General features: G+C 43.7%; 1 protein-coding gene across 1 annotated transcript in view; it reads right to left on the bottom strand.

The window, feature by feature from the left end:
- The window catches only part of LOC138249943 (amine oxidase [flavin-containing] B-like), a 321,621-nt gene that overhangs the window by 102,156 nt on the left and 193,161 nt on the right, over positions 1-26,304 (bottom strand). The window contains exon 4 of the mRNA XM_069204199.1: positions 4,276-4,380. Coding sequence (XP_069060300.1) covers positions 4,276-4,380 — 105 coding nt within the window. The remainder of the gene's footprint in view (positions 1-4,275; positions 4,381-26,304) is intronic.

Here is a 26,304-nt window from a genome sequence, read left to right as displayed (position 1 = left end):
CATCAAGCAGGGCCCTTTTGGTTTACCTTTCGTTATGCCAGAAGGCATGAGCATCGGATTTTATGTATAAAAGTGTCTTCCCTGGAAAGACAACACACGTCAGCTCTTGCACATGTTGCCATCTAGTGGTATTTTTGTCTTAGATGCCTCATCGTTAGTGAAAAGGGCTTTGCTTTCTAATTGCATAAAATACATTTTTACAGCAGAAAGCGGACACGGAGCCCAAAAAAATGATCAAACTTTTCAATAGAGAACATTGTGACTTTTCTTTTTTACACCTTTGGATAAAGGTTTGGAATATCTAATGTTAAAATATGTATTTTATCAAATTATCTATCTAGGCTCTGACTTTGGTGTAAGGAGACCCTCTGTTTCCCCCATGATATCACCAGAGGCGTAGCTTGGTCTGTTAAATCTAAGGGGGGTGAGCTTCAGGTTTTTCAACAACCATCAATCAATCAATATTTGTAAAGTGCGGCTACTCACCTATGAGGGTCTCAAGGAGCTGTGGTGGAGGGCAGGGGCCTCATCCGAAGATCCACATCCTGAGGTTCTTCCTGAAGATGGTGAGCAATGTGCTTTGTCTGAGGTGCAGGGGGAGGTTGTTCCAGCTTTTTGCTGCAGTGTAGATTAAAGATAGTCCTCCTGTGGTCGTTTTGCGGATGCGAGGGACACAGGCCAGGGCCATGTGGGCAGAGCAGAGGGATCTGGTGGGAGTGTGGAAGGAGAGGCAATGGTTCAGGTAGGCTGGTCCTGCATTGTCTATGGCCTTGTACGTGTAGGTAAGAAGCTTGGAGGTGATTCACTTCTCGACCGGTAGCCAGTGGAGGGTCCTCAGGTGTTGGGAGATGTGTTCTCAGTGAGGGAGGTCCAAAAGGAGTCTGGCGGCGGCGTTCTGGATGAGTTGAAGTTTTTTGATGTTCCTAGTTGAGGTGCCGGCGTAGAGGGCATTGCCATAGTCGAGCTTGCTCGTGAGTAAGGCGTGGGTGACAGGCCTGCGACAGTCTGCTGGGATCCTTCTGAAGTTCTTCCTGCAGAGTGTGGGCCAGCAGGGGGAGGTGATAGACTTTACCAGGCAGGTCAAGGATAGGGAGGAGTCGAGGATGACTCCTAGGTTGCGGGCATGCTCGGTCGGTGCAGGGGGGGCGCTGGAAGATGTGGGCCACCAAGAGTCGTCCCAAGCTGAGGTGGCGTTTCCGAAGATGATGAGCTCCGTCTTGTCGGAGTTGAGCTTGAGGCAGCTTTCTCTCATCCACGTGGTGAAGGCCATTCCTGAGAGAAAGTTCAGTTTGGCAGGGTCCAGATCTTCAGTGAGAGAACTGATGAGTTGTGTGTCATCAGCATATGACACGATGTTCCTACCGTGGCTTCAGACGATGGCAGCAAGAGGGGCCATGTATATGTTGAACAGTGTGGGACTCCGTGAGAATCCTTGGGGGACTCCGCAGTTGACTCCTGTGGGTCTGGAAGTGTAGGGTGGGAGTCTGACCGTCTACATCCTCCCAGAGAGGAAGGAGTGGATCCATTCCAGGGCTCTTCTGCGGATTCCTATTTCGTGGAGTCTGGTGCGCAGAGTGCTGTGAGAGACCATGTCGAAAGATGCTGAGAGGTCGAGGAGTATGAGTGCTGCGGTGTGGCTGCGGTCTAGGTGTAATCGGATGTCGTCTGTGGCTGCCAGGAGTGCTGTCTTCGTGCTGTGATTGCTGCGGAAGCTGGACTGGGAGCGGTCCAGGGAGTTGTTGGCCTCGATGAAATTCCGTAGTTGTGCATTGATTGCTTTCTCTAGTACTTTGGCAGGGTAGGGTAGCAGTGAGATGGGCCGGAAATTCTTTAGTTCTGATGGGTTGGCCGAAGGTTTCTTCAGAAAAGGGCATATTTCGGCATGTTTCCAGTCCTCAGGTGCCCCTTCCAGGTGTCCCTTCCAGGGAAGGTGCCCATGCTGATGGAGCAGTTGATTGTGTTACAAAGGTCGGGGTGATGGATGCGCTGGCTCTGATGTATATGTGGTGCGGGCAGGGGTCCGAAGGGGATCCAGAGTGGGTGCTGTTCATGATATTGACTGTTTCCTCGGTAGTGAACATGGACCAGCCGTGGATGGTCTGAGTGGGTCTGGGGGGGTGGGTCGGTCGCAGGTACTGGTGCCAGGAAGCTGTTGTAGATGTCCTGGATCTTGTGGTGGAAAAAGGAGGTAAGTTTGTCGCCGAAGTCTTGTGAAGGGGGGATGCTGGTGGCTTCGGAGGGGGGAACTGTGAACTCGTTGATGATTGAGAAGAGTTGCTTAAAGTTGTGTGCAGAGGACTTGATGCACTTCCTTGCGTTCTTGATTTTTCGTCGGTGGGGGGAGGTTGTGGCTCTGAATGAGGCGAGGTCTTCACTGGTTTGGCTGTTCCTCCATTTTGTCTCTAAACGTCTGCGGGAACGCTTTGATTCTTAGAGTTCAGTGGTGAACTAGCTGGCTTTCTTAGGTACGTGTTTGGCTGATGTCAGCCGAAGAGGGGCTAGAGTGTCGGTGCATTTGGTGATCCGTGCGTTGAGATTGAGGCGCTGCTGTGTTGGTCATCAGAGGGGAGGGATTTGGCGAGAAATAAGGTGAGTTGCTCGTTGGTGAATTCCTTCCATTTCCTGTTGGGGGATCTGGAGGTGCGGGTGCGCTGCTGGGTGCGGTGATTGTGAACTGTATGCAGTTGTGGTCGGTCCAGTCTGGGGTGGAGATGGTCTCAATGGTGATCTGGTTGCTTGAGGTGATGATGGGGTCCAGTGTGTGTCCTGCGATATGTGTGGGTGTGGAGACAAGCTGTCTGAGGCCAAGGGTGGCGAGGCTGTTGAGTAGAGCAGTGGTGTTTGGGTCGGTGCGGTCCTCAAGGTGGAGGTTCAGGTCGCCGAGGAGGAGGTAGTCGACTGACACAATGGCCTGGGGGGTAGCGATGTCTACATCGTAATCTATGAAAGGTGGGCGAGGGCTGGGTGGCCTGTACACCAGGGTGCCACGGATGGAGGAGTTGTGGTTGGAGTGAACCAGGAAGTGAAGGTGTTCCATGGTGGTTCAGTGTTCTTCTTGGACGGCCTTGACACGTAGTGAGGACTTGTGCACGATGGCGAGTTCTCTGCCCGGGTGGGAGGGCCAGTCCCTCCTTAGGATGTTGTAACCATTGGGAATGGTGATGGTGATGTCTGGACCCGAGGTGGGGTTGGTCCAGGTCTCGGTGAGGAAGGCGATTTCCGGTTGGGTGGTGGTGATCAGGTCCCAGAGTTCGGTGGCGTGTTTGTGGAGGGAGCGGATGTTCAGGAGCAGGCAGTTGATGGTGTTGTGGGGGTTGGTGGTATCTTTGTGCAGAGAGTACCTTAAGTTTGTTGAGGGTGGCGCTAATGCTGGCATGTTGGCATATCATGCTAAAATACATTATAAGAGAAGTCGTGCAGGAGAGAAGTTAAAGGGGTGTTGGAAATGGAGAGAAGTGTAGATTGTAAGGGGTACTTAAAACAATATTTTGTAAAATAACTAACATTTATAAGAACAGAGATATGTGTATGTGCGTGTGTGAACGAACATGTCTGAAAATCTCTGATTGAATCCAACAGACTACTCACCATACCCGACTGAAAACACCTGTACCCAGCTATTTACTAGTGAATAGATTTATTATGAGAGGTGTAACACCTCAAACACCAATCTCACAGCCCTTTGAAGCTACACCCTTGAGTATCACTGCAGATCCTGAGAAAACATACAAGTAAACCAAGCAGCCGGGTGAATTCTGAGGTTGTCCACACAGCTGTCAAAAGGGAGTGAAAAGCATGTTGTTGGGTTAATAAACGTGTTACAGTAATCGTGCAACATATTTACAGCTCCTGTATAGTTACATAGTGGCTAGGAGCTGCTGGTTACAGAATTTCATCATGTACTTACAAAGGAATGTTACACTGTGTCTGCCATGTGGCTGTGAGTAGGCACTGCACTACAAACCAACAAAGCAGACCCCATGGGTAAAGAGCTTGGTCATGTTGCTGGACAAATGGAAGCACCTGCCAAAAAAAGCCCTCTCTCTAGGCAAATAAAAAGGGTAGAGTCAAGTGATAATCTCAAATTGTCTTTCAGTGCCAGGTGGATCTGGTCCTTTGCCATTATGGATAATTAGAAAGTAAACGAGTAACCTGAATACATAATGTATTAATAATATGCCCCTATAGAAAAGCACTAGCACAAGTGTAGAATAGGTTAGTAACTAATATATATATATATATATATATTTTTTAATGTTCTTTTACAAACCATACCTCCAGTCCCATGTGATCCATTGTCCTCCATAGATTGTTGTAATCTAAGTAGGCAATAGGGTTCCATACCGGTGGGAACGCCCCCTTGAAAGGGTATGATTTGCCCTTGAAAAAGAGAAGACAATGTGATAAAGTCATCATTTGAAAATGCAACACCATGCTTCTTAGTAAAACGTCACTAATCCAAACATGCATATTTGCAGCCGTTATTCTATTTGGCCAGCTCAATAAACACTTGAAAAATGCCTTTTTGAGGATAAATATTTGATGTGTGCTCTTCACGCAAGTGCATCACAGACTTCTGTCCTTTTAACACTTTAGACTAGTGGTTCCCAATCTTTTGACTTCTGTGGACCCAAACTTTATTATTACTAGAAACCCGGGAACCCCCTGAATCATTATTGAAATTCGGTGACCCCCACTGAGTCATTAGTGGAAGTCGGACAACCTGTCCTAAACAGCTGATGATTTGAAACACAAAACAGTACACAAAAAACACAAAAGCAAATATTCATCACATTTTATTTCATTTGCAAACAAACATAAATTAAAAAGAAAATGTAATTCTAATAGGAAGGTTGGAGCTTTTCTAAATTCAATTGTGCCCACACATCGTCTATAGTACGCTGTATTCTGTTTGATGCACCTGCACTGCTCACACAAGTCAATCTGAGGACACTACTTTAATTTTTAGCCTCAAATTTCAGATTCCTTGGCATATACAGTAGGATTTCAAATTTTCAGTTGTACATTTTCCACTTCATTTATATACACTTTCTTAATCTGTTAATATTATTTAATTTTCTAAGCAGTTGTGGATCCCCTGAGGAGGCTTTGCAGACCCCCAGGTGTCCCAGGATCAAAGGTTGGGAACCGTTGCTTTAGATTCATGCACTGCTGAATAACAGTTTTCTCAAATTATGCAGTTTCTAAAGTGTTATGCAGGAGTGGGTAGATGTAATGCACTCCTCAACATTTACAATAATACAGATAAGCCCATCCCTGATGGCATCTCTGACCTTGGCATTGCTCTGATGCCTCAAGACTCTCATCTCTAATAATGCATGTGTCTTTTGATGTAACTGAGGCTCAGCTTGTCAAGCTGTTATCATCAGAGAGGACCACCATACAATGCTAAGAGTGGGCCGAAGCAGGAACAGACCTTGTTCAAAGCTGTTAATAAACTCCTCCAAAGCAACAACATAAAATCAAAAAAACGCTTGGAAGGACACATCAATAGGGACTTCAAAATCAGATTAGCTACTGTTGTATGGCTATTTTAGCTATGTTTTAGACACATTGTTTTATGCTAACTAGGCCTGCCGCTGTGCACTTTAACCCTGTTACATTTTATCTAGCATTGCTTTATTTTTCTAGCCACAGCGATATTTGAGGTGTTGTTTTATTTTCTTCATTTCATTGTACTTTTGCCTAGGAAAGCATTAAGTTCTTAGTAGGACATTTATTTCACTCTGTGCTTCAAGGCTACAGTCAGATTGGGTTGCTGACAAACGTGGTATGCTGCGTTTTCCAACATTCACAGCAAACACATACTCATACGTGGGGACCATTTCTTAGAATGTCAGATGTTTTATTTTAAAAATGTTTGTCCCTGACATGTTAGAGGGAGATTCCAGCCAGATGACCATGACTGTATGTTTATTGCTGATCGCTTCGCTGCAGCTACTTGCTTAGACAGCTGGACTTCTGATCCACATGGGGACAGTGTCTCTCTAGGCAACAGGCTTCTCCCTCCAGGTATGAGGGATGGTGTAACCCGAGGGGGGAAACCCGAAGGGCAGATTAGGCTTAGTACACTGTGCTCAGACATAGTGTAGGAAGGAGAAATATATACATCACTCCTAGTGACAGTATGGTAGGATTATTCTTGTGTTTTACTCTGTTAGTCACCTGCTTCCTTTTATTGTGTTATATCATCCTAGTCATTGCAATACATACCTTTCTATCCAAGATGCAGGGCCAGATGTACAAAGCAGTTTGCACGTTGCAAGCAGCGAATTTCGCTGTTTGCGACGTGCAAAATGCACTTTGCAATGCACAAACCTCGTTTTGGGATTCGGTAACCAGGTTACCGAATCGCAAAATGAGTTTGGGATTCGCAATTAGGAAGTGGTGTTCCCTTCCTAATTGCGAGTCGCAGTTCAATGCAGGATTGCTTCGTGACCCCGAACATGGTCACAAACCAATCGCAGTTTGCACCCTTTTGTAATGAGTGGTAACCCATTCGCAAAAGGGAAGGGGTCCCCATGGGACCCCTTCCCCGTTGAGAATGGCACTGCAAAAAAAATTCAGAACAGGCAGTGGTCCCATGGACCACTGCCTGCTCTGAAAAAATCTAACAAAAACGTTTCATTTTTCGTTGTTGTAATGCGTCCTGTTTTCCTTTAAGGAAAACGGGCTGCATTACAAAAAAAAAAAAGAAAAAAACTGCTTTATTAAAAAGCAGTCATAGACATGGTGGTCTGCTGTCCGCAGCAGGTCACCATCCCTGTGAGGACCGCCACCCGTAAGGGGGTCGCAAATTGCAACCCACCTCATGATTATTCATGAGGTGGACCTTTGCGACCCCCTTGCGACTCGAGTCACACATGGTGTCAGGGACACCATCCAACATTCCGAATTGCGACTCGCAAATTGCCAGTCGACCTGACTCGCACTTTGCGGGTCGCAATTCGGAATCTTCCTACATCTGGCCCCTAGTTACTTCAACAAATCCTTATTGAACTATATTCTGCCTTTGTTGTCTTTGCCTGCATGAGGCTTTTTTGGTAACTGAGAGAAAGGGATGGGATCTGATCGACCACGACTCCCCTGAGGGGTCTTCTTGTCATGCGCCCGGTTGCCACAATCATCTCGGCCAGAGATGAGGTGCTGCTAGTTAGCCGGAGAACCCGGATTAGGCCGACAGGGGTCATGTGGTTTGGAATTCCACTTAGTGGCCATTATCCATGTGATCCTGTATCCCAAATCCAGTAGCCTTATTAGCATAATGAGAACCTACGCGACACTACTCTTCTAGAACTTTACCTTCACTATCAGAAGCGAACATACACCCTACAGCATTTTCTCTATGCAATAACTGTCCTAAACTCAATCTTACATCTTACAGCTACCTCTTTAAGGGAACGAATTTCCAAGAAATCAAATTTCTGTAAAAAGGCTGTGTCAGGAATGCAATTAGTGATTTATCAATTATTTTTTTGAATAAAACATCCATGGTGAACAGTACCACAAAAATGTGCCGGTCTACTATGTCACATTCATAAAACATTCTCCATTATAGCTCAGAAATTTCACAAGACTAGTACAGTTAGGCAACAGCAGTGTGTCATTGAGTGAGCATGGCGACTGAGACACCTTCTTGAAGGCAACCTTTCAAAAGGTTACAAAGTTTTAAATAAATGGGCCAAATGGCTCTATTTAAATCAGATTTCCATGTTTTCTGTTTTCCGATATGATGGTCAGCAAAGATGATTGTGAAGAGTGTCTCATGAATGTATCCAGTACTGTAACCCGTCCCCTCTTTAACCTCAACCAAGTTACACTTCAGTCTGCAATATCCACTCAGGCAACCATTAAGAGTTCTTTGGATTTTACTGTGGAGGATAACGGAGGAGTGGAATTTCTGAATCAAGCTGGTACTCCTGCACCAAAATATGCTGATTAACAGGTTTTCTCCCTGGAATGAAAAATAGAACCCAAGATACTGGGTTCTTTACCATGTGGTTTTCTCTGCTTCCTGGAAGAAAACCACAGACATTTTCAGCCTGCTCTGCACGGTGCTGGATCAAGTTAACGCAAATGACTTAATAAAAAATTATTAATGAGTGTTTATGTGTTCTAATAATTAGTTTGTTAGAAAATGATTAACGTAGAAAAATAATGTGCACGTTTGAAATTGTGACCTCGGAGAGTGTCCACCAGAATTCACAAACTATATTAAAAGAGTAATTAACATATATGAAATATTGAAAATGTATTAGATTAATTGAGAGATATAACCTATGCTTTGCAATAACTGTAGGCTTTAACTTAGCTAATGTCTTGGCCTAGTCTTGCCAGGCCTCATGCAGAAGCTGTATTTCTTGTGTTTAATGGAAAATGCTGACAAGCTGAACTAACTGTGAACTGCTCATTGTTTAATAAAATTTGCTTAACTGAAACCTCTATGTGAACCGACGGACAGGAGATGATGGACTAGAAATGTAACGATTGGTGTGTAAAGCGCACTAAGTGTTCTTTCTCAGGATTTGAACAATGAAGGCACTGACTGGAGAAGAAGATGCAACATTTTTGATACCTGACGAGCCGGATGATGAGGACATCGCAAGGTGAACCAATCAACGACATGTGAACTGTGAAATATTAGAATTCATAGATTTGATTTACAAAATTTATTGGGTAAACACAAGTTGTACGATTAAATGACCAATTAGGAATTGGGGGATAGTCTGGGTGACTTTGATATAACAACGTGACAGAGGAAAGAAGACTTCAGAACAGATGGGGAGACATGTTAGATGCAGATGCTACATGTTGGGGAGCGAGACTGTAAGATTACTGAGGCGATTCGAGATTCTGTCATTGGGCTCATACTCTTGGGAGCCTGATGTGATGGTGACCGACTGATAACCTGAAGACAAAGACTGACTGTTGATGATGATTCATACCGAGGATAGGTAGATATGATAATGGGACTGAAATATAATGTTGTGCCTTTCCTTTCTAGGTACCAACTGCGCTGTCTAAATAGTCTTCTTAGTTAGATGATTTTTCAAACATTCTTGTTCTAAATTGTTTTTGCATGAAGTCCCACATGCTGATGCTAATCTGGATTAGATGAGGTTTTCCCTATACGACAGACTGACAGATTTAGAGAAAAATGATTGACGGACTGATTTGCTGAACTCTATGAATAGAGAAGATGTATTACCCTTGTTCTTCCTGTTGACTTTTGCTAATGCATTAGAATATGCTTTGATGCAAGTTTTGATCAGATTATGTTATTGGCTCCTTCTAATAAATTAAAACGGATTCTGATTGAATTGAATTGTGTCGAATTAACCTCATTAGTATTGTAACGAATAGGGAAATAAAATCACTAAACGTATAACGAGATATGGTTATTCATGACTGAAAGGTCATGGCGTGTTGTGTTCTTTGTTCATTAATGATGATGACTAATGCTTATTAAGTTTGTGTATTGATCATTTAGAGTACCAACCATACCCTAGCTAGGATACTCCATGCGAATCAAAAGGTTCATCGACCTTTGCGCGTCCCTTTGTAAGTTTACTAATTAAGGACCAGGCACGCTAGCAATCATCACAGGCTTCATTGTGTCTAGGTGGAGCATTTCTCCTCCGCCCATGCTGCTGCCTGTAGTCTCTGCTCCTGCAACATCAAAGACAGGTCTGGTCGTCCCTGGAATTATCATGTCTGAATTTTGAAGACCTGATAATTCTGGACCTAGAGACACTTGTAATTGTAGGTGGCATAATTCCACTCAGAGTATTGGCTCAAGGTCAAATTACATCGCCTGTAATGAGGCCCCTAATCAGTTCACGTCAGTTTACTTTGTATATTGTCATATTCACAATCATGCAGGCACCTATTTGCTCCCTAGCTCATCACCAATAAAGTTAATGCTGCAGGATAAAAACAGAATATTGCAAATAAAAAACCATAGGATCAAAACCAGAATGCCAATCAAAGATAAATGTTAACAACAGCTTCTCTCGGTGATCATCATGTGTCCATGAACATAATAGTGGTCCTTCCAAAACCTGGTCGTGACCCCCTTGATGTTAAATCATACAGACCGCTCTCCCTCCTAAATACATACTGCAAATTACTAGGGAAAATATTGGCGAATAGGCTCCTCCCCTACCTACCGAGTCTGATACATCAAGACCAGTCCGGCTTTATTCCCGGTAGGAGCACCTTCCTAAATATTAGGAGACTGCTTCATATAATGCATAACAACACAAACACCGAAGCGGTCGCCCTCTCCCTAGATATTGAAAAAGCGTTTGACACACTAAGCTGGAATTATCTTATTAGCACACTCAGGGCGTTCGGCTTCGGACCTGGCTTCATAAACTGGATCAAAACGCTGTACTCTAAGCCCACAGCACGTGTAAAAAATGGTCGCATTATCTCCGAAGCATTTTCCATAAGCAGAGGCACCAGACAGGGTTGCCCATTGTCCCCCTTGCTGTTTGCCATTGCTATGGAGCCACTGGCAATCAAACTACGTAGCTTTGCGCATATGTGGGGCATCCCGGAATCTAACACCTATCATATCATATCTCTATATGCAGATGATGCCCTGATTTATCTGCGTAATCATTCTACCTCCATGTCAGAGGTGCTGAAATTGCTGGACTCCTTTGCCCTCGCCTCTGGACTTCACGTCAACTGGTCCAAATCCAGTATCTTCCCTCTTATCTCCATCCCGGCTGATGCACATACAACACTACCGCAATATAAACTGCTGTGGTCATATACAACCATTAAGTACCTCGGGGTGCAGATTTACCACTCTGTTATAGATCTAAAAGAGGGCAACATTGACAGAGTAGTGAGATCCACTCGCAGCTCAATACCATTCTGGAGCTCACTCCCATTATCCCCGTTGGGCCGGGTAGCAATAGCCAAGATGCTTATCCTCCCGAGGTTCATATATTATTTTACTGCCCTTCCAGTGTGCCTGCCACGCTCCTTCTTTAGTAAATTACATTCAATATTAACCGACCTACTCTGGGGCAAAGATAGACATAGAGTAGCGTTGACCATAACACAGCATCCGCAGGAAATGGGCGGGCTGGGCATGCCTAACCTCGAAAGATACTACGCGGCTGCTCAATTGTCGTGGCTGACTGGATGGCTGCATGATGCCCCTTCCGCCGAGGGCGTACTGCTGCAGTCATGTATGGCCCCAAAGGGGCAGCTGCTCACATTGTTATCCACCCCTCACTCCCTACCCTCGAAACACATACTGATGGAAGCAGCTCGCTTTTGCTGGTATAGATATGTCCATGGCAAGTCCCCCTCCCCCCCTTACTCACCCTTGCTACCGCTGTTTCAATTGCCGGGCACCCAAATTATTTCAATACATCATAACACACGGGACATAAATACACTAAAGGTAGGCGATCTATACTCCCATTCCGTGCTGTACTCCTTTACGGAACTGGTGTCTGCCGGGGTGATGCACAATGGGGCCTTTTTGACATACAGCGCCATTAAACGGCTGCTAAACAAGATTTGGGGCCTCGGCAATAATGAACCCCCTGAGTCCCCATTGCTCACCACTATCCTTACAATAGGTAGCGCAAAAGGTACCATAACTAAAATATACAAAATACTATTAGCAGCAGTTTGCACTACCCTGCCGCACGCTAAAGCACGCTGGGACATGGTCCTTCCTACGCCATTACCACAAAAAACCTGGATCGCAGCTCTTGCAACGATCAAATCAATATCTCGAAATCCTCGCTTACGCTACACCCAATTCAATTATATTCACCATGCTTATTTATCCCCAGCCCGCATTCTAAGAATATACCCGAACACAACTCCATTGTGCCCAAGATGTGCTACCCCGGCAGCCGACTTTTACCACATGGTTTGGAGTTGTCACTCAATAAACTCAGCCTGGCACCGAGTTACAAACGTTACAGCAGACATCTCATCCCTCGCATTATCCTCCACACCAGAGTCCTGCTTATTGGGCATACGGCACCGTACTAAGGGAGATAAACAGACACACAGATTTATAGACTTAGCGTTTGTTGTCTTCAAACGTCTGATTGCAACACATTGGAAGGCTCCACATGTTCCATCCCACTCGGTTTGGCTGCGCGACCTACATAGTCGCTCACAGGCCGAGGCGCAGACACTCAACCTATTGCAACGCAAGGGTCTCATTGAAGTGGGCCCTGAAGTCTGGAATACCTTTGTGGTGGCAATAGAAGCGCGTGATGACTTGCACCCCCCGTGAATAGTGCACCATGCACAAATCTTACAGCAAGGAGGATACGATCAGCAGGATACTTGAACTGCCTCAATCTCAATTATAGACATTGCTGACATTCTCATTCTTATCCTCAAAGTATTAACCTAGCAAATCAGGCTGTTTCCACCGCGTACAAGACTTTACGCAGGTCAAATCCAGTTCGATCAATGCCAGTTAGGCTCAGCATCTCGCTGAACCCCGCAAAACATATTCTTTGCCCCCACCTCTGTCTTTCGCTCTACATCAGCTGCATTCCTTCCTCTAACCCCTCCCTACCTCGGCTTGAGGTAGCAAATATTATCAATGACATTAGTCGTGCTTAGCTGCATTGTAGTTCGGCAAGTAGTTGTCGCACAGTATTTAAGCTGTATGTTTCCTTTCTTTCTGCTCTGTTGGCAATATCTTATGTTTGTTTATAATTTGATTTTTCCCTCTTTCTTTCATACCAGTTAATATGCAACGAGACCATGCAAGATTATATATGCAAGCAAATAATTCGATAAATTGTAAACAGTTAATGACCTGGTATGTGAATGTTATGCTTAATAAACAGATTTAAAAAAAAAAAAAAAATGTGTCCATGAACATGTGCACAGTTTTAGTTGGAAGGGAAAAGCATCATCTGTCTAACTTAGCCTTTCATGCTCCTAAATCCAACAACGCATACCAATGGGATTTTAATTCCATATGTTGTCTGTTACTCCAGATTTATATGTGATCACCTATTTTTCTTTCAAGTCTACACTTTAGGCAAGTGCTAGCTGAGAAAGATTTCCACCCACATCCCCCTGCTCAGAAGTGTCCCTTACTTGTTAGCAATATGTCAAGTAGTAATTCTGATCTTAAATCTCCTAAGAAATGTGAAATTATGCAAGTTATGTACAAAACAATACATGCACAAAACATTATAATATGGCTGTGGTTTCTAGTTTACTAACTGAAGTAGAAGAAATAATGTAACTAAAATCTTTATATAATTGATGTTTTAAATTATGTAGCAAGCCTTATCTATTTTGGTTTCTTAGAAATAAATGATACTGACTTGGCCTGTGAAAGAAATACATTTGTGGGAAGGAATATTTTACCATACAAATATGTTTTCCTTGTAAGACGTGCAGTGGAATTAATGTTTCATTAATTAAAGTACTTTTTTATTTTAAATCTCTCTCATTCTCTCTCTTTCTACTGAATTTTAACGGTCACTAGTGGCGCGAATGCAGGACTGTGAATAAGAAGGTAATGGAAATTCCAATCTGATCCTTGCTATATAGCTACTTAGGTCAAATAGCTTAAAATGTGTTTTCTGTAATTATTGTTTAAAATGTATTGCTTATTAAAAGAGGAAGATTCAAATAAGGCAAAGATTAACATGGTAAAGGAGGGTTTCACAGCTTTTTAGGCCAGAGGAGATTTAGGAACTTAAGATTGTCTCATGACAAGCATCACGTCATAAAGAATCGTGTGACTTCAACAGGTCACAGATATTAAAGAAAAATGAAGTGCTGTTATCTGGAAGTGTTTTACATGGATAATGCAAGGTTATGAGAACCTTGGTGGATATTGTAAACTGAATGAAACAACTGTGACAAGGCCCTTCTGATCTCAGTTCATGGCCTGGGCCTACTTTAAGACCCATTTGTTTACATATATAAATGATATTTGTAGCATATTGTATTAACTGACTGACCGGCCTGTTTCTAGTTAATGGCCACTTCAGATTCAAAATGTTAAGATAAGGGATTAGCTACAATACAAGGTCAGGGAAGATTAAAACATTCTTATAGCATTCCATACTTCATCCAATTCAGATCCTCCATTGCAAGCTCTTTCTAGCGCCTCCTGAGGGCACTAAGCCTCATCATACTGTCAACTGACATCTGCCTATAATACTGCTGCAGCAAAGGACTGAGCTTCATAATGTTTATTCACAGATCATCAATGAAGAAACAGTGCACCAGCAAGCTGACAATCAGCACTCAGTTCTCAGCAAAGGCTTATCAGGAGGTTATGTGGGGCTCAGGTTGCAAACGTGAAGCGGGCCCTTTTCTGGCCATATAATGACACCTGTGGATGGCTGAGTTTACCTGCCTTATCAAGAATATAAGACTAAGCCTACTTTGGTGATAAATAAATACATTTAGCAGGGAAAGTAGGAGGCTCTCCAAAAGTGGGATGTGGGGCAAACAGCCCCTGCTGCCCCCTTTTAGGGCCCTGTCTCGGCCACTCAAAAAAATATTTTCCCTCTAAGAAATGTTTCTCTTATTCAATTAAACTTCAACAGAGTCTTCTGCCTAGATAGTCTTGGCCCACTGAAATACTTAATTTGAAGTTGCAGCCTGCCCTCAATCGATGAGTTTCTGCACCACAGTGGAACATAGCAACAGTTCAGAAAAAAATGAGGGAGCAGAGGCATGCTACGCATGACCTGGCCTCCTGGCAGTCTCCGCCTTTAAAAAGTAAGTCCAAAGATCTGATCAATGCAGTCCCAAGTATAGCAGGTGTCTGGGAACACCTATTCCATGTGCCTGAATCCTGAATTTTAGGCGAGCAGACTCTGACATTTCATGGCACATTCAGCCTATGTTACACATCCCCTTCATTGATCACAGGAGGAAAGAAAGATAAAACTATATAAATCAGAGTATGTAAAGTGCAGGAGACAGTCAAAAATAGAAGGTTGTTGATAGGAGGAATATTTTGAGTCACACCAATGGAGGGTGGGGGCGAGGTGCCTAGAATCCTTACATGGTGGAGGATTGGCCAAGAGGGAGCTATGGAGGAGGTGGGCCAAGCAGACATATAATAGTGGGTAGCCAAACTGTAAGCAGTAAGGGGGTGCTTGCCCAGAAGTACGGGTGCACTCAAAAAGAAAGGACCAGTACAAAAAAGACGATAAGGATATTATCAATCTTATTATATTATTAATGTCATTATATTTTCTACATTCCATGGCTAGGTGTGGAGAAATAACAACCAGAGAAAATTGATATAAAACTTGCAGCATCATTTATATTGTACAATGAAGGTATGAATCAATGGTTATAGACTCTTTAAGAGGGTGGGGGTTATATTACACTGAGTACCATGGCTGCTTTCCAAATCCATAAGCAATTTGTCAAGACAATCCAGCAATTTATTAACCCAGTGATAACGCAATTTGCTGAAAAGCGAATTCATGTGAGCGAGGAGAGGGTGGTGCTAAGTGATACGGTAAAATATATGAATACAATGCATCGCTGTTTGCGTCCAGTGTTTGCGTTCAGTGTTTAATTAACATTGACAGACTTATGAGGAAAGACCTTCAATTTACCTGCCATTCATCATACACGATGTTCATTAAAATCTTTTCGGTGTAATAGTTGGAGGACATGCCAAAAAATCTTGCAAAAACTGTAAACGCCAAGCAAATCCCGATTTTGAGTAGGCTTATGTAAAAAGAACAAAACATGTGCAACACAGAGTTGGCACCAACCTAAAGCGACGCTGGGTAGCCACCTTGAGTCAACACATTCAGGGGTCAGCAGAGCATGTCAAACTTCCGCACGGGGTGCACACATGGATTGTATTCCGAGTGAGGAGCAATAAAACAACAAAATGCAATTTTATCTGTGGTGATTAAAATCCTAACACATGTTCTGGCACCACATGGTCACTGGAAACTATTTTGGACCCATCACTTTTTACGGGTAGAGGATGTTTACAGCACAACAGCCAATCCTGAAAGTATCCGATTCTCTGGTTGAAATGTAGGACAAAAGCAATCAACATTCTTCGTCCTCAGAAATTCATCCAAACTCAATGATGGTGTCTTTCAAACTCATCCCACAGTCCTGTAGGATTTGGAAACGCGTGCATGGATTCTATTACATATAATAATTCCGTGCAGACTATGGATGCAAAACAGTATACATTTAATGGACAAGGGTTAGCCAACCGTGCACTAATGTCTGCGCACATTCACACATAAAAAAGAAATGTCTTCGGGTTTACTCGAAATCTAAATATGTTCATTGAAGGAAAAAATATACAAAAACGAGCTTTCGATAAAACAGCGCTTTGCCTTCCGGGATAATGAGCAATGCAATGCTAACTCCTCCAACAATTTACAAACTTTTATAAATTTCCAGGTCATAAGTAGCAACGGGAAAGCCGTGTGGAAGAAAGGGAAATCCCTGGCAGTAGGGGTTTAACCAGGTGTTGGCTTTTCTCCTGAGAAGGACTGAGAGGATCTTAAAAAGGTACAGGTAACATACATTTCTCAGACGCGGAGTTAGTCATTTGTGAATCCTCCTTACAAGTGTCAGTACGAAAATGTGGTCGAATACTTTAGAGATGCGGTGTTCAGCACGCGCCTAGTAATTCATGGGCATACGCTACGGCTACGGTTAAACTGGCGCCTTCAATAAATGCAAAAAGAACAGTTGATGGACGGAATGCAGACCAAATCAAACATTCACCCCCAGCATTCTGTCCATCATTTGTGTTTGTTTGCTTTTGACGCCATAAGTGCGCCGGGTATGCTCAGAAGTAGGTCCCGGGCTCACTATGCCACTGGATTCAAGCTGGCCTGGCTGATGAAGGGTGATACCCTGGAAACGGCCCCAGGATGCTTGTTTTAGGTCCAGGGAGGACCTGGACTGGCAGTTCGGGCTGGACTGTTCCCATGGGGATCAGGCTGAAGACTGATTTGCATATGGCTGGGTCCAAATTGGGGTGGCATGGTGAGCAAAATAATTGATGGATTAAACCCAGGTCTGTGACTGGGGTGAATGTTTCGTCCATCATTTGTGTTTGTTTGCCTTCAATAAATGCAACAAAAATCAGCATTAATCACAAGGATACAACGAGTTCACAGTAGTTTGAAAGGCACACCAGTAAGTAAGGTGGGTCTGCCAAAACCACAGCCACTCTCAAAATACGCATTTTTCGAAGACACCTGTGGATTAACTATTAACGCCTTTTTCTTATTTGCAAAATTGAGCTACAGCATTAGTTAAATATCAGTTGAATTAAACAAGTGCAGATCCCTAATCTACCCTTACTTAAGCTATTGCTTAATTTATTAGCCATCGCCCTCCTTTATTTTCTCGTTGAGGGCACCTCGTGCGGTAACCACTAACCACCAGGTAATGCTTACAGTGTACAGAGCATGTATTTCACAGCTCCATCTTCTTATCTGATATCCTGTCTTGTGTTAATTAAGCCAAGGTGTGTCTGTGGAAAAGAGGGAAGAGGGGAGGGCGGAGGCTGTGAGACAGGTTTAAAAAAAAAAAGACTGTTACAAGCAAGGAAAGCATTAATCAAACTCGGTGGGGCTTAGAGAGAACGGAACCCCGCCTTTCTACTGCACCACACTGAATGCAGATTTGCTCCAAGAAGTGTAGGTGTATGCTCAGCTGGGACGACATGAAACATGTATGTGGATGGTACAAGACAAGGCTCAGCTTTAGTGCTAGTGTCACCCAGTGCGACAATCCTTTTTGGCACCCCCCTCAAGGACCTCCTTCTCCACAGATTCCCTCGCCTCCCATAGTGGCACTCATCTCTCCACAGACCCTCTTTCGCGTGTATTTCATTTGTTTTATAGCGTTACTCATACCAGAGTAAGGGAGTCACAGCACTTTACATTACACTCACATTATACAGAAAAAATGAATCCAACATTTGTGTAAATGTTACATAAAACAATGAGGATTACATGGTGTAGGAAGCTGTAGGAATTGTCTCATCCATACCGGTAAGCAGTATATTTTAAGAGTGTTTGGTCTGGAAGGAACACAAACTCAGGATTTAAAATGTACCACAGTCTTTAGGATAGGCTTCACTAGTAAGAATTGTTTCTACACAAACAAAACCTTTTTAGCTACATTGGGATAATGAAAGACTGGGGGTAGAGGGGGGGGGGGAGGGGGGGGGACATAACCTTTTAACCTATACCATGCAGTTTGCTTGCAGGTCCTTGATGCCAGTTCATAGGTCACTGTGCTATATTAAGATTGTAACTTATAATTGCAACTAACAAAAGGATCTCGGTGACAAAAGCAATCACCCACTGAGCTAAGGGTGTAAAATAATGCTCTGTGACCTGCATGGTACACTATATTTCCAGCAGGCACATTAACCATCTGCTCTAATGTATGATGTGTGAAAACTGCCACTAGAGAAATCTCGGTTCTCTGTCCAGCAAGAATATTAAACGCCGAATTTATCTGCACATTTTTAATGTTGCCTAAAAACTGCTGAACACACAAGTAACCTTGAAGCAGGCACCTTTAAACCCATAAATTAGTTCAAAACAGTGACCCCATCACTCGCCCCCACCCTATCTGAGCAACGGCGGCGGCTATATGACGAGACTGACAGAGAGATGAAACTACACTGTGCTTCATTTGTTGCACAGCAGGGCACACTAGCCCTTCTTTTTTTAGGATCAAGGCTCATTTTTCGGAGGGAGTCAGAAAAGAGAAAAAAATAATGAGCAAGAGAAAGTTGTAAAAACAGTGACAGAAGATGAAAATGGAGATGTGAAAGATCCTTCAAGAATGAGATGAAGAGAGCTCTTGGTGGGGGCTGTTTCACAGCTTAGGTGTGAGGTGGCAAAAACAGCGACCCCCCAATAAGCCCTGTCTCTATTGCACACATAACGAAAACTGATTCACCGACCGCAGGGATGGGTCAGGAATATAATGCTGCATGACTGCTGAAAGTCCCGATTTCATTATGTTCGTAACATAATTTATAAGCCAAGAAGAGAAATGTGAACTGCATTCTTTGCAGCAAGACAAGCCAGCGAGGATCACGCTGAGGCCCCGTAATGATCAAATTTACAAAGAGTGCATACAGTTCATACTGCAAAGTTCTGATTATGCTGTAGAACAGAGATGCAGAATGCAGGCAGGTTTGGTCAATGCAAAGGTTATTGCAATAATCCTGGAAAGAACATCAGCCATTATGACCATAGACTGTTTTTCCTTATAGAGTAAGGGAGATTCCTTCTTAGCATTCCCAGGACATTAAGGCCTGATGACACCACAGCTTTGATCTGCACCTTGTAAGATCTTTTCTGATTGATCACAGTGTCAAACAATTACATTTTACGTGGGTTTCAGAGAAGGGCACTTCTCCATGGACACAGCACGGGTCTAGGGGCCAGACTCAATAGTCCCTTCAGGCTTGGTTGTTGCCCTGAAGAAGGCATTGAGACTTACCAGTGTCAAGGTTTAAAAATCTGTAGCTCACACAGTGCTAAATAGTCAAAAGGCATTCCTTCAGTATACGAGAAGAGACTTATTATCCAGCCTGATAACAATCTACTTGTGGTCAGCATAAGATTGTCTTACAACTAAAAGATCTACCCAGCTCCGAAGGGGGGCATACATACAAGTATACAAATGTAAGAGAAAGTTATGAACTCTGAGGGACACTAAAAAGGATCAATGTGTAGTGAGTACCAGCAGGACAGCCTCCTTTGAAGAGCCAAACAAGGTGAAATACAGCTGTATATATATGTAGACCAAGGAAAGTACTGTAGTCATATTCAGAGATAAACATTTGGGGTACAAAAGAGAAAAGAATATTCTTATTTCTTGCTCCTCTCTCTGAAGATACAGGACCCTTATTCAGACCTCCAAATTACTGAAAAGAGTGTTGTTGCAACCCAGTACTAACAACACTGCTGACATGAGTTCTGCTGAAGTTGTCTTAGGATTTACAGAGTAAGACATACTAGACTAACCAAACACGCTGCAAGTAAGGCCCAGTGTTGCACTGGCTTGTCCACTACTCCGTTATGTTATGCCATGTGCATTTGTAAAGGGCACTCTCACCCCAAGGGTACACTGGGGCAGAGCATGTGTATGTGCTTAGCCCTGCCTAGGGTAGGTTTGTTAATTGAAAAGCCAGGTCTTCAGTTTCTTGCAGAATTTAAGAAGAGAAGAGGAGGCTCTGATGTGGCACTTTAACTGCCAGGAGGGTTTGCTTCAAAGGGCAAGTGAGTGGGATTGTTTTCTTTGAACCCATCATGGCCTATGGGACCAAACAAACTGGGCCATATACCAGCCCTTTAAAGCTGAAAAACAGTGGGAGAGCGTAGCTTACTTAACCCATATTAAAATGAAATGCTTATATCAATATGTAATGATGCTGCATAGAAAACAATAATAATAGCGGTTTTGCTTAAACGCGCACCTGAATTGTGATCACGGTAAATGGCCACCAATGTATACGCAAACTAATAATGATGAATAAAATGTTTATGTTATGTTTAATTAAGCTTAACGTTCATAATCTTTATAGGCCTTAAATTCGTGAGCTGCAAGATTTAGCTGCCCAGCTCTCATATTAAATGCATTTTTTCAATTTTTCCAGTGTGCTGACTCGTAAAGGGCCATGACCCTGCAAATGTTCTTTTTCTTCAACTTGGAAGACGAATGTATCTATGTTAATTCCGTTCCCAAGCGCATATTTGGTGCCTTGGTTTAAAAAGTATGAGCAAATTGAAACAAATGTAGATTAATGAAATGTACAAGGTCACTTAGACCGATGGACAATGAATCTGCTGACCCAAAAGAAGTGCCGAAGAGTGAAGTAACGCCGGATGTGCCACCTCCGAAGACGTCAATTATCAAGACCAATCAAAGAACCATGAATTAATGTGGGGTGACAATTGGGATTACCAAATGCTAAATTTGATAGGTTCAAGATAGTGGGGTATAATAAGTGTCCAATTTAATTTTGGGGGAATGTACTACGAAAAAGGGATAAAAAGCCATGTCACAGAAGGGAATTAGAATTAGGTAGGGAATGCTATGGATTTTATCCAGAAACTCTGTCACTCTGTTTGGTGACTTTGAGACTTATTAAAACCATCCTTACCCATAGACGGCCCATTTACACTTTTCCTCCTTAAGAGGGGAGTGCCCCTTATGCCTTTAGTTGAACTTTGACTGATGGCGTTTTGACTGATGTCCTGAAGACGAAGACTGAACCTGTGTGCTGACCTAATCTTTGGAGGATAAATATGACAATGCAATTTGTAATTTGTCTGTTTGCTTTTCCTTTCTAGGTACCAACTGCTTAATTTTGACAGAGACCATAGCTACATGTTTTCCAAATTGGTGTTCTAAATTGTTTTGCATGAAGCCCAACATGCCAATGCTAATTAGTGGTTAGGACAGGTGATCAGTAAATTGACGCAAATAGACAAACGACTGACATTATGCTATGTTGAACTGACGCGTATTTGACACTTTGCTGTATTCAGATCTATGTTTGCGCCGTGTTATATTCTGATGTTTATGATTCTTGCCTTATTGAAATCTTACCAAAGTTGCCATATCGTAACTATGCTGTTGTGTTTCTTGGCTTTGAGATTGACACACATAATTTTAGATTGTAACTAATAGGGAATAAACTTCATAAAATTCTATTAAAGGTGTCGTTATTCAAGGCTGAAAGGTCATGGTTGCGTCGTCAATTTGATTAATGTCTTTGACCAAAGTGAAATGTATTGTGGTGATAAATATTGATGATATTATTGATGTATTGAATGACATATTGATCAGCTATCTCGTCCTACGGTGTCTCTCAACTGGGTCAAAAGATTCATTGGCCTAAAACGAGTCCTAAAGTGTAATAAATTAACATAAAAGGACACGTTAACAGTTCTGGTAGCAGAGGATGGTTTGGCCCTTTGGGGCCCTAGGACAGAGAATCATTGTTTAAATTGTTTTTCTGTGATAATGCAATTCGGAGGTATGATGGGTTTCTAAGTTCACCATGACTTTCCCGGGATCTCGGAGCCTGCCAAAGTGAGTTGGGAATGTTCTCGGCGTCATAATGTGTGTGGTATAGGGTTTTGCGCTTGCTTAGCTTATGCCTTTTTGCAGGTGATTGTGAAATTTGTGTGTATCTAGGCCAGGTAAATATTGTTTATTAGGAGTAGGCGTACTCTGTGGTATGAGAGTAGGGAAGTCGACGTACTTCACATGAGTGTGGCGCTTTTTGCTTAAAATTATCCACGTGGTTGGTTGTTTATGTACGGACCCGTCGTGGTCCAAGACTCCGGAGTATATTGACAAGTGTAGGAGACACTTGGATTTATGTTGGAATCTGTGCGGTTTAGTAGGTCAATCGGGCGTGATTGACAAGTCGAGTTTGAGTCAGAGAGTATGTGTGAAACCTTCAATGGAGATTTGGCAAGCTCTAAAGAGCACTAGGGCGAACCTTTGACAAGTCGAGAGTAGAATTTGCGGGTCGAATTCTGCTTGCGTATGCGGGCACTGAGAAAGAGAGAGTAGCGGCCGAGGCTTCAAGTGAAATCTTTGTAAAGTTCTGAAGCGAATGTGTTACTCTTCCTGTAGTAAACCAACAGATTTGTGTTGTTATTAAAGGTGCTCGCAAAAACTTTGCATTAGGTTGTGTGGATTCAGTGAGGGGCAGACGAGCCACAAGACTTTGTCAGCTGCAGTGTATGAGTGTGACGTCAGTGGTGCCACGCTGAGATAGGTCAGTTGTCGAGAGGGGTCGCGCACGGATTGGCTGCCATCCGTGGAATGCAATAGGTTGAGAAAGGTGGGTGAAGAGTGTCCTGGGAATTAAAGTCACTTTCTGATTAAATACAAATAAGAAAAAAACGCAAAGATGAATTTTGTCAAGGCTTTTAAGAGTGCTCTGAAAGGAGACGCGTATATTATGGCAACTGATGGGGAGCCTACACCGCCTGCGGGTACTCCAACTTACATGGTTAAGGAGGAGAAGGGCGTTGCGCCTTGTTAATGGATGAAACAGTGGCGCAAATTAACAGAGAAAGAGGGATGTTTAGCGTTCCCAGAACATGGGACGTTTAATCCAAAGGTGCTAGAGAACTTAAGGTGGATGCTAAGTACACAAAAAACACCTCAGAGGCCAGCTCAATATGAGGCTTTAGCGATTTGGGACTTAATGGCTCTTAAACATAGACACGAAAGGTTCCAGAGAAGGCTAAAGAGGGCAGAAAAATCCTATGCAGAAGCTAGGTGGGATAACAAGAACAAAATGTAGAGACGGGGAATTGTTGACGGATTAAAATTGTTCCCAGCAATAGCTCAGGGAGAAGAGTCACAGGGAAAGAAAGCCTCCTGTTAAACAGATAAGGACTCTAGTAAGTCTAAAGAGAATAAGAGACCTTGGGAAGAGGAAGACGATTCAGACGATGAGGAATTCATGGACCGATTATTACATGATCGCCCGCCACCTTATGCGGTGAGCGACAGTGTTCCAAGCACTAGCATGGGTCCTGGGAACCAGATGCAGGAGAAGGGAGTTACTGATACGGTACAGACTAGTGATACGACTTCAATACAGAATGGTGTCAGTGTACCCACTGCGCCAGACATGCAGATACAGTTGCAACCTCCACCGCAGATACAGAGAATCTATCCAGACGTCCCAGTACTTGAGACTACTACAAATCTGATAGTGCAGCCAGACCCGATATATACAAAATCAAGGTTAGTGCAGATTGAGTCAACTCCGAAAATGCTGTCCCAGCCGCAACCACAATTGATACCAGGGTACAACCCAGTAGCTGGTCCTCCATTAGTACCTGTCCCGGGTACTTTGGAACAGACCTATGGAGTTACTGCTCCACGGAGTTTGGGACCAGGTCAGACACCTGCTGCAATATCACTACCAATTACTGTCGGTCCACCAGTGCCATTGTATGCACAAGGCAAATCTGGCGTATGTGATCAGGGAGTAATGACCCAAGATGCGATAAGAGGAGGGCCCATAGGAACTCCCCAGATAATGGCTCCAGGAGAACAAGCAGTCGAAAAGCCCGAGGTCCTTAACAGACCTTAGCCCAGGTAGAAGCACCCTTAGAAGCAATACGTCAGGCAGGGTTAGGGGTTTTAACTCCACAGACGATGAGTACGAACACCTCACAGTCGCCAATGTTACATGCAGGGAACATTTCACTGCAAGGTTTTACAGTGCAGCAGCTGAATGAATGGCTAGAAAAAACTTATACTTCGCAAAAGACTACAGTGACTGCAGTGGAACCGGAAAAGGTAGGGCAAGATGACTACCTAAATTTTGTATGACTGGGAGTGGAAGCTGCTGAATTAGTGGAAGGTACGATGGGGGTAAACAGATTAGAGTCCTACACTGAAGCAGAACTGAGATTCCTGTGCCCCAAGATTACCAAAGAAGTGGGCAAGGTGCATCAGAGATTAGCAAACCTGGCAGACAAATACAATATTGACATTGAAAACACGAAGGGGCATATTTATACTCCGTTTGCGCCGAATTTGCGTCGTTCTTTTCGACGCAAATTTGACGCAAAACTAACTCCATATTTATACTTTGGCGTTAGACGCGTCTAGCGCCAAAGTTCATCGATTTAGCGTCATTTTTTTGCGTGAACACCTTCCTTGCGTTAATGATATGCAAGGTAGGCGTTCCCGTCTTAAAAAATGACTGCGATGCATATGCGTCGTATTTATACTCCCGGGCAAAAATGACGCCCGGGAGTGGGCGGGACTAAAAAACCTGCATTTGCGCCGGATTTTAGCGCCTGGGTCAGGGCAGGCGTTAAGGGACCTGTGGGCTCAGAATGAGCCCAGAGGTGCCCTCCCAAGCCCCCAGGGACACCCCCTGCCACCCTTGCCCACCCCAGGAGGACACCCAAGGATGGAGGGACCCATCCCAGGGAAGAAGAGGTAAGTTGTGGTAAGTATTTTTTTTTTTTTGTGGCATAGGGGGGCCTGATTTGTGCCCCCCTACATGCCACTATGCCCAATGACCATGCCCAGGGGACAGAAGTCCCCTGGGCATGGCCATTGGGCAAGGGGGCATGACTCCTGTCTTTGCAAAGACAGGAGTCATGTTAATGGCGTCTGGGCGCCAAAAAAAAAAATGGCGCAAATCGGGTTAAGATTATTTTTTTGCCTCAGCCTGACTTGCCCCATTTTTGGACGTCCAAACGCCATTTTTCCCTACGCCGGCGCTGCCTGGTGTACGTGGTTTTTTTCACGCACACCAGGCAGCGCCGGTCGGCTAACGCCGGCTAACGCCATTCAATAAATACGGCGCCCGCATGGTGCTTCAGAATGGCGTTAGCTGGCGCTAATTTTTTTGGCGCTAAACTGCGTTAGCGCAGTTTTGCGTCAAAAAGTATAAATATGGCCCTAAACATTTGAAAAAAAGTTACAGATTAGACTTTGATTCGAAAGATTTTGAGCACATGAGGTCTGCTGGAATGAAGGCGCACTTAAAAGAGCTATTGCAAAGTGCGCAAATTTGGGGTGCATTAGAAAAATGGGAAGGCAGATGGGCAAAGAAAAGAGATAAGGAAAAAGGTGACAGTCCAGGGTCAAGTCAGACCAAAACCTCACCCAACAGAGAATCAGTAAAAATTCTACCCATGAGAGAAACAGCTGGTGGTGTTTTAGTACATGTGCCATGGTCCAGAGGAGACATCCTATCCTCTACTAACGATTATCCCAGATTGAGGGAGAAGCCGATCGAGTGGTATCAGCAAACAGACAGGTTTGTGAAGCTTGCGAAGTGTCTCTGGGAAGACTTGAATACCTTGTTCGAGATCATTGTTCGCCTGATTTGTGGCTCGAGTGTAAGAGAGGGGTAGATTGGCCGATGAAGGAGCCGGCAAGGGATAAGGTGACCGGAGCTCCCTCTGAGGAGGTGATGAAGTACTATCATAAGGTGATTGAGTTTTTGAAACAAAAGGTGTCGCCGAAGGTGACTGATTGGCAGAAGATTGACCGGACCTCACAGGAGGTTAAGGAATCAATACATGCTAACTATGAGAGGTTGTTAAAAGCATTCAAACATTACAGTGGTACTGAGACTATTGAGCCAAAGGACATGAACCATCTCGTGTTCAGATTTGTTGAAGGGCTGAGACCAGAGATCAGTCAAATGATTAAGAATCATTTGATTTGTTGGCAAGCGAAGCCAATTGATGAGGTGTTGCAGTATGCGAAATA

This window comes from Pleurodeles waltl, chromosome 8 (assembly GCF_031143425.1).
Source record: "Pleurodeles waltl isolate 20211129_DDA chromosome 8, aPleWal1.hap1.20221129, whole genome shotgun sequence".
Lineage (NCBI taxonomy): Eukaryota > Metazoa > Chordata > Amphibia > Caudata > Salamandridae > Pleurodeles > Pleurodeles waltl.
This window is presented reverse-complemented; position numbering and strand designations above follow the sequence as displayed.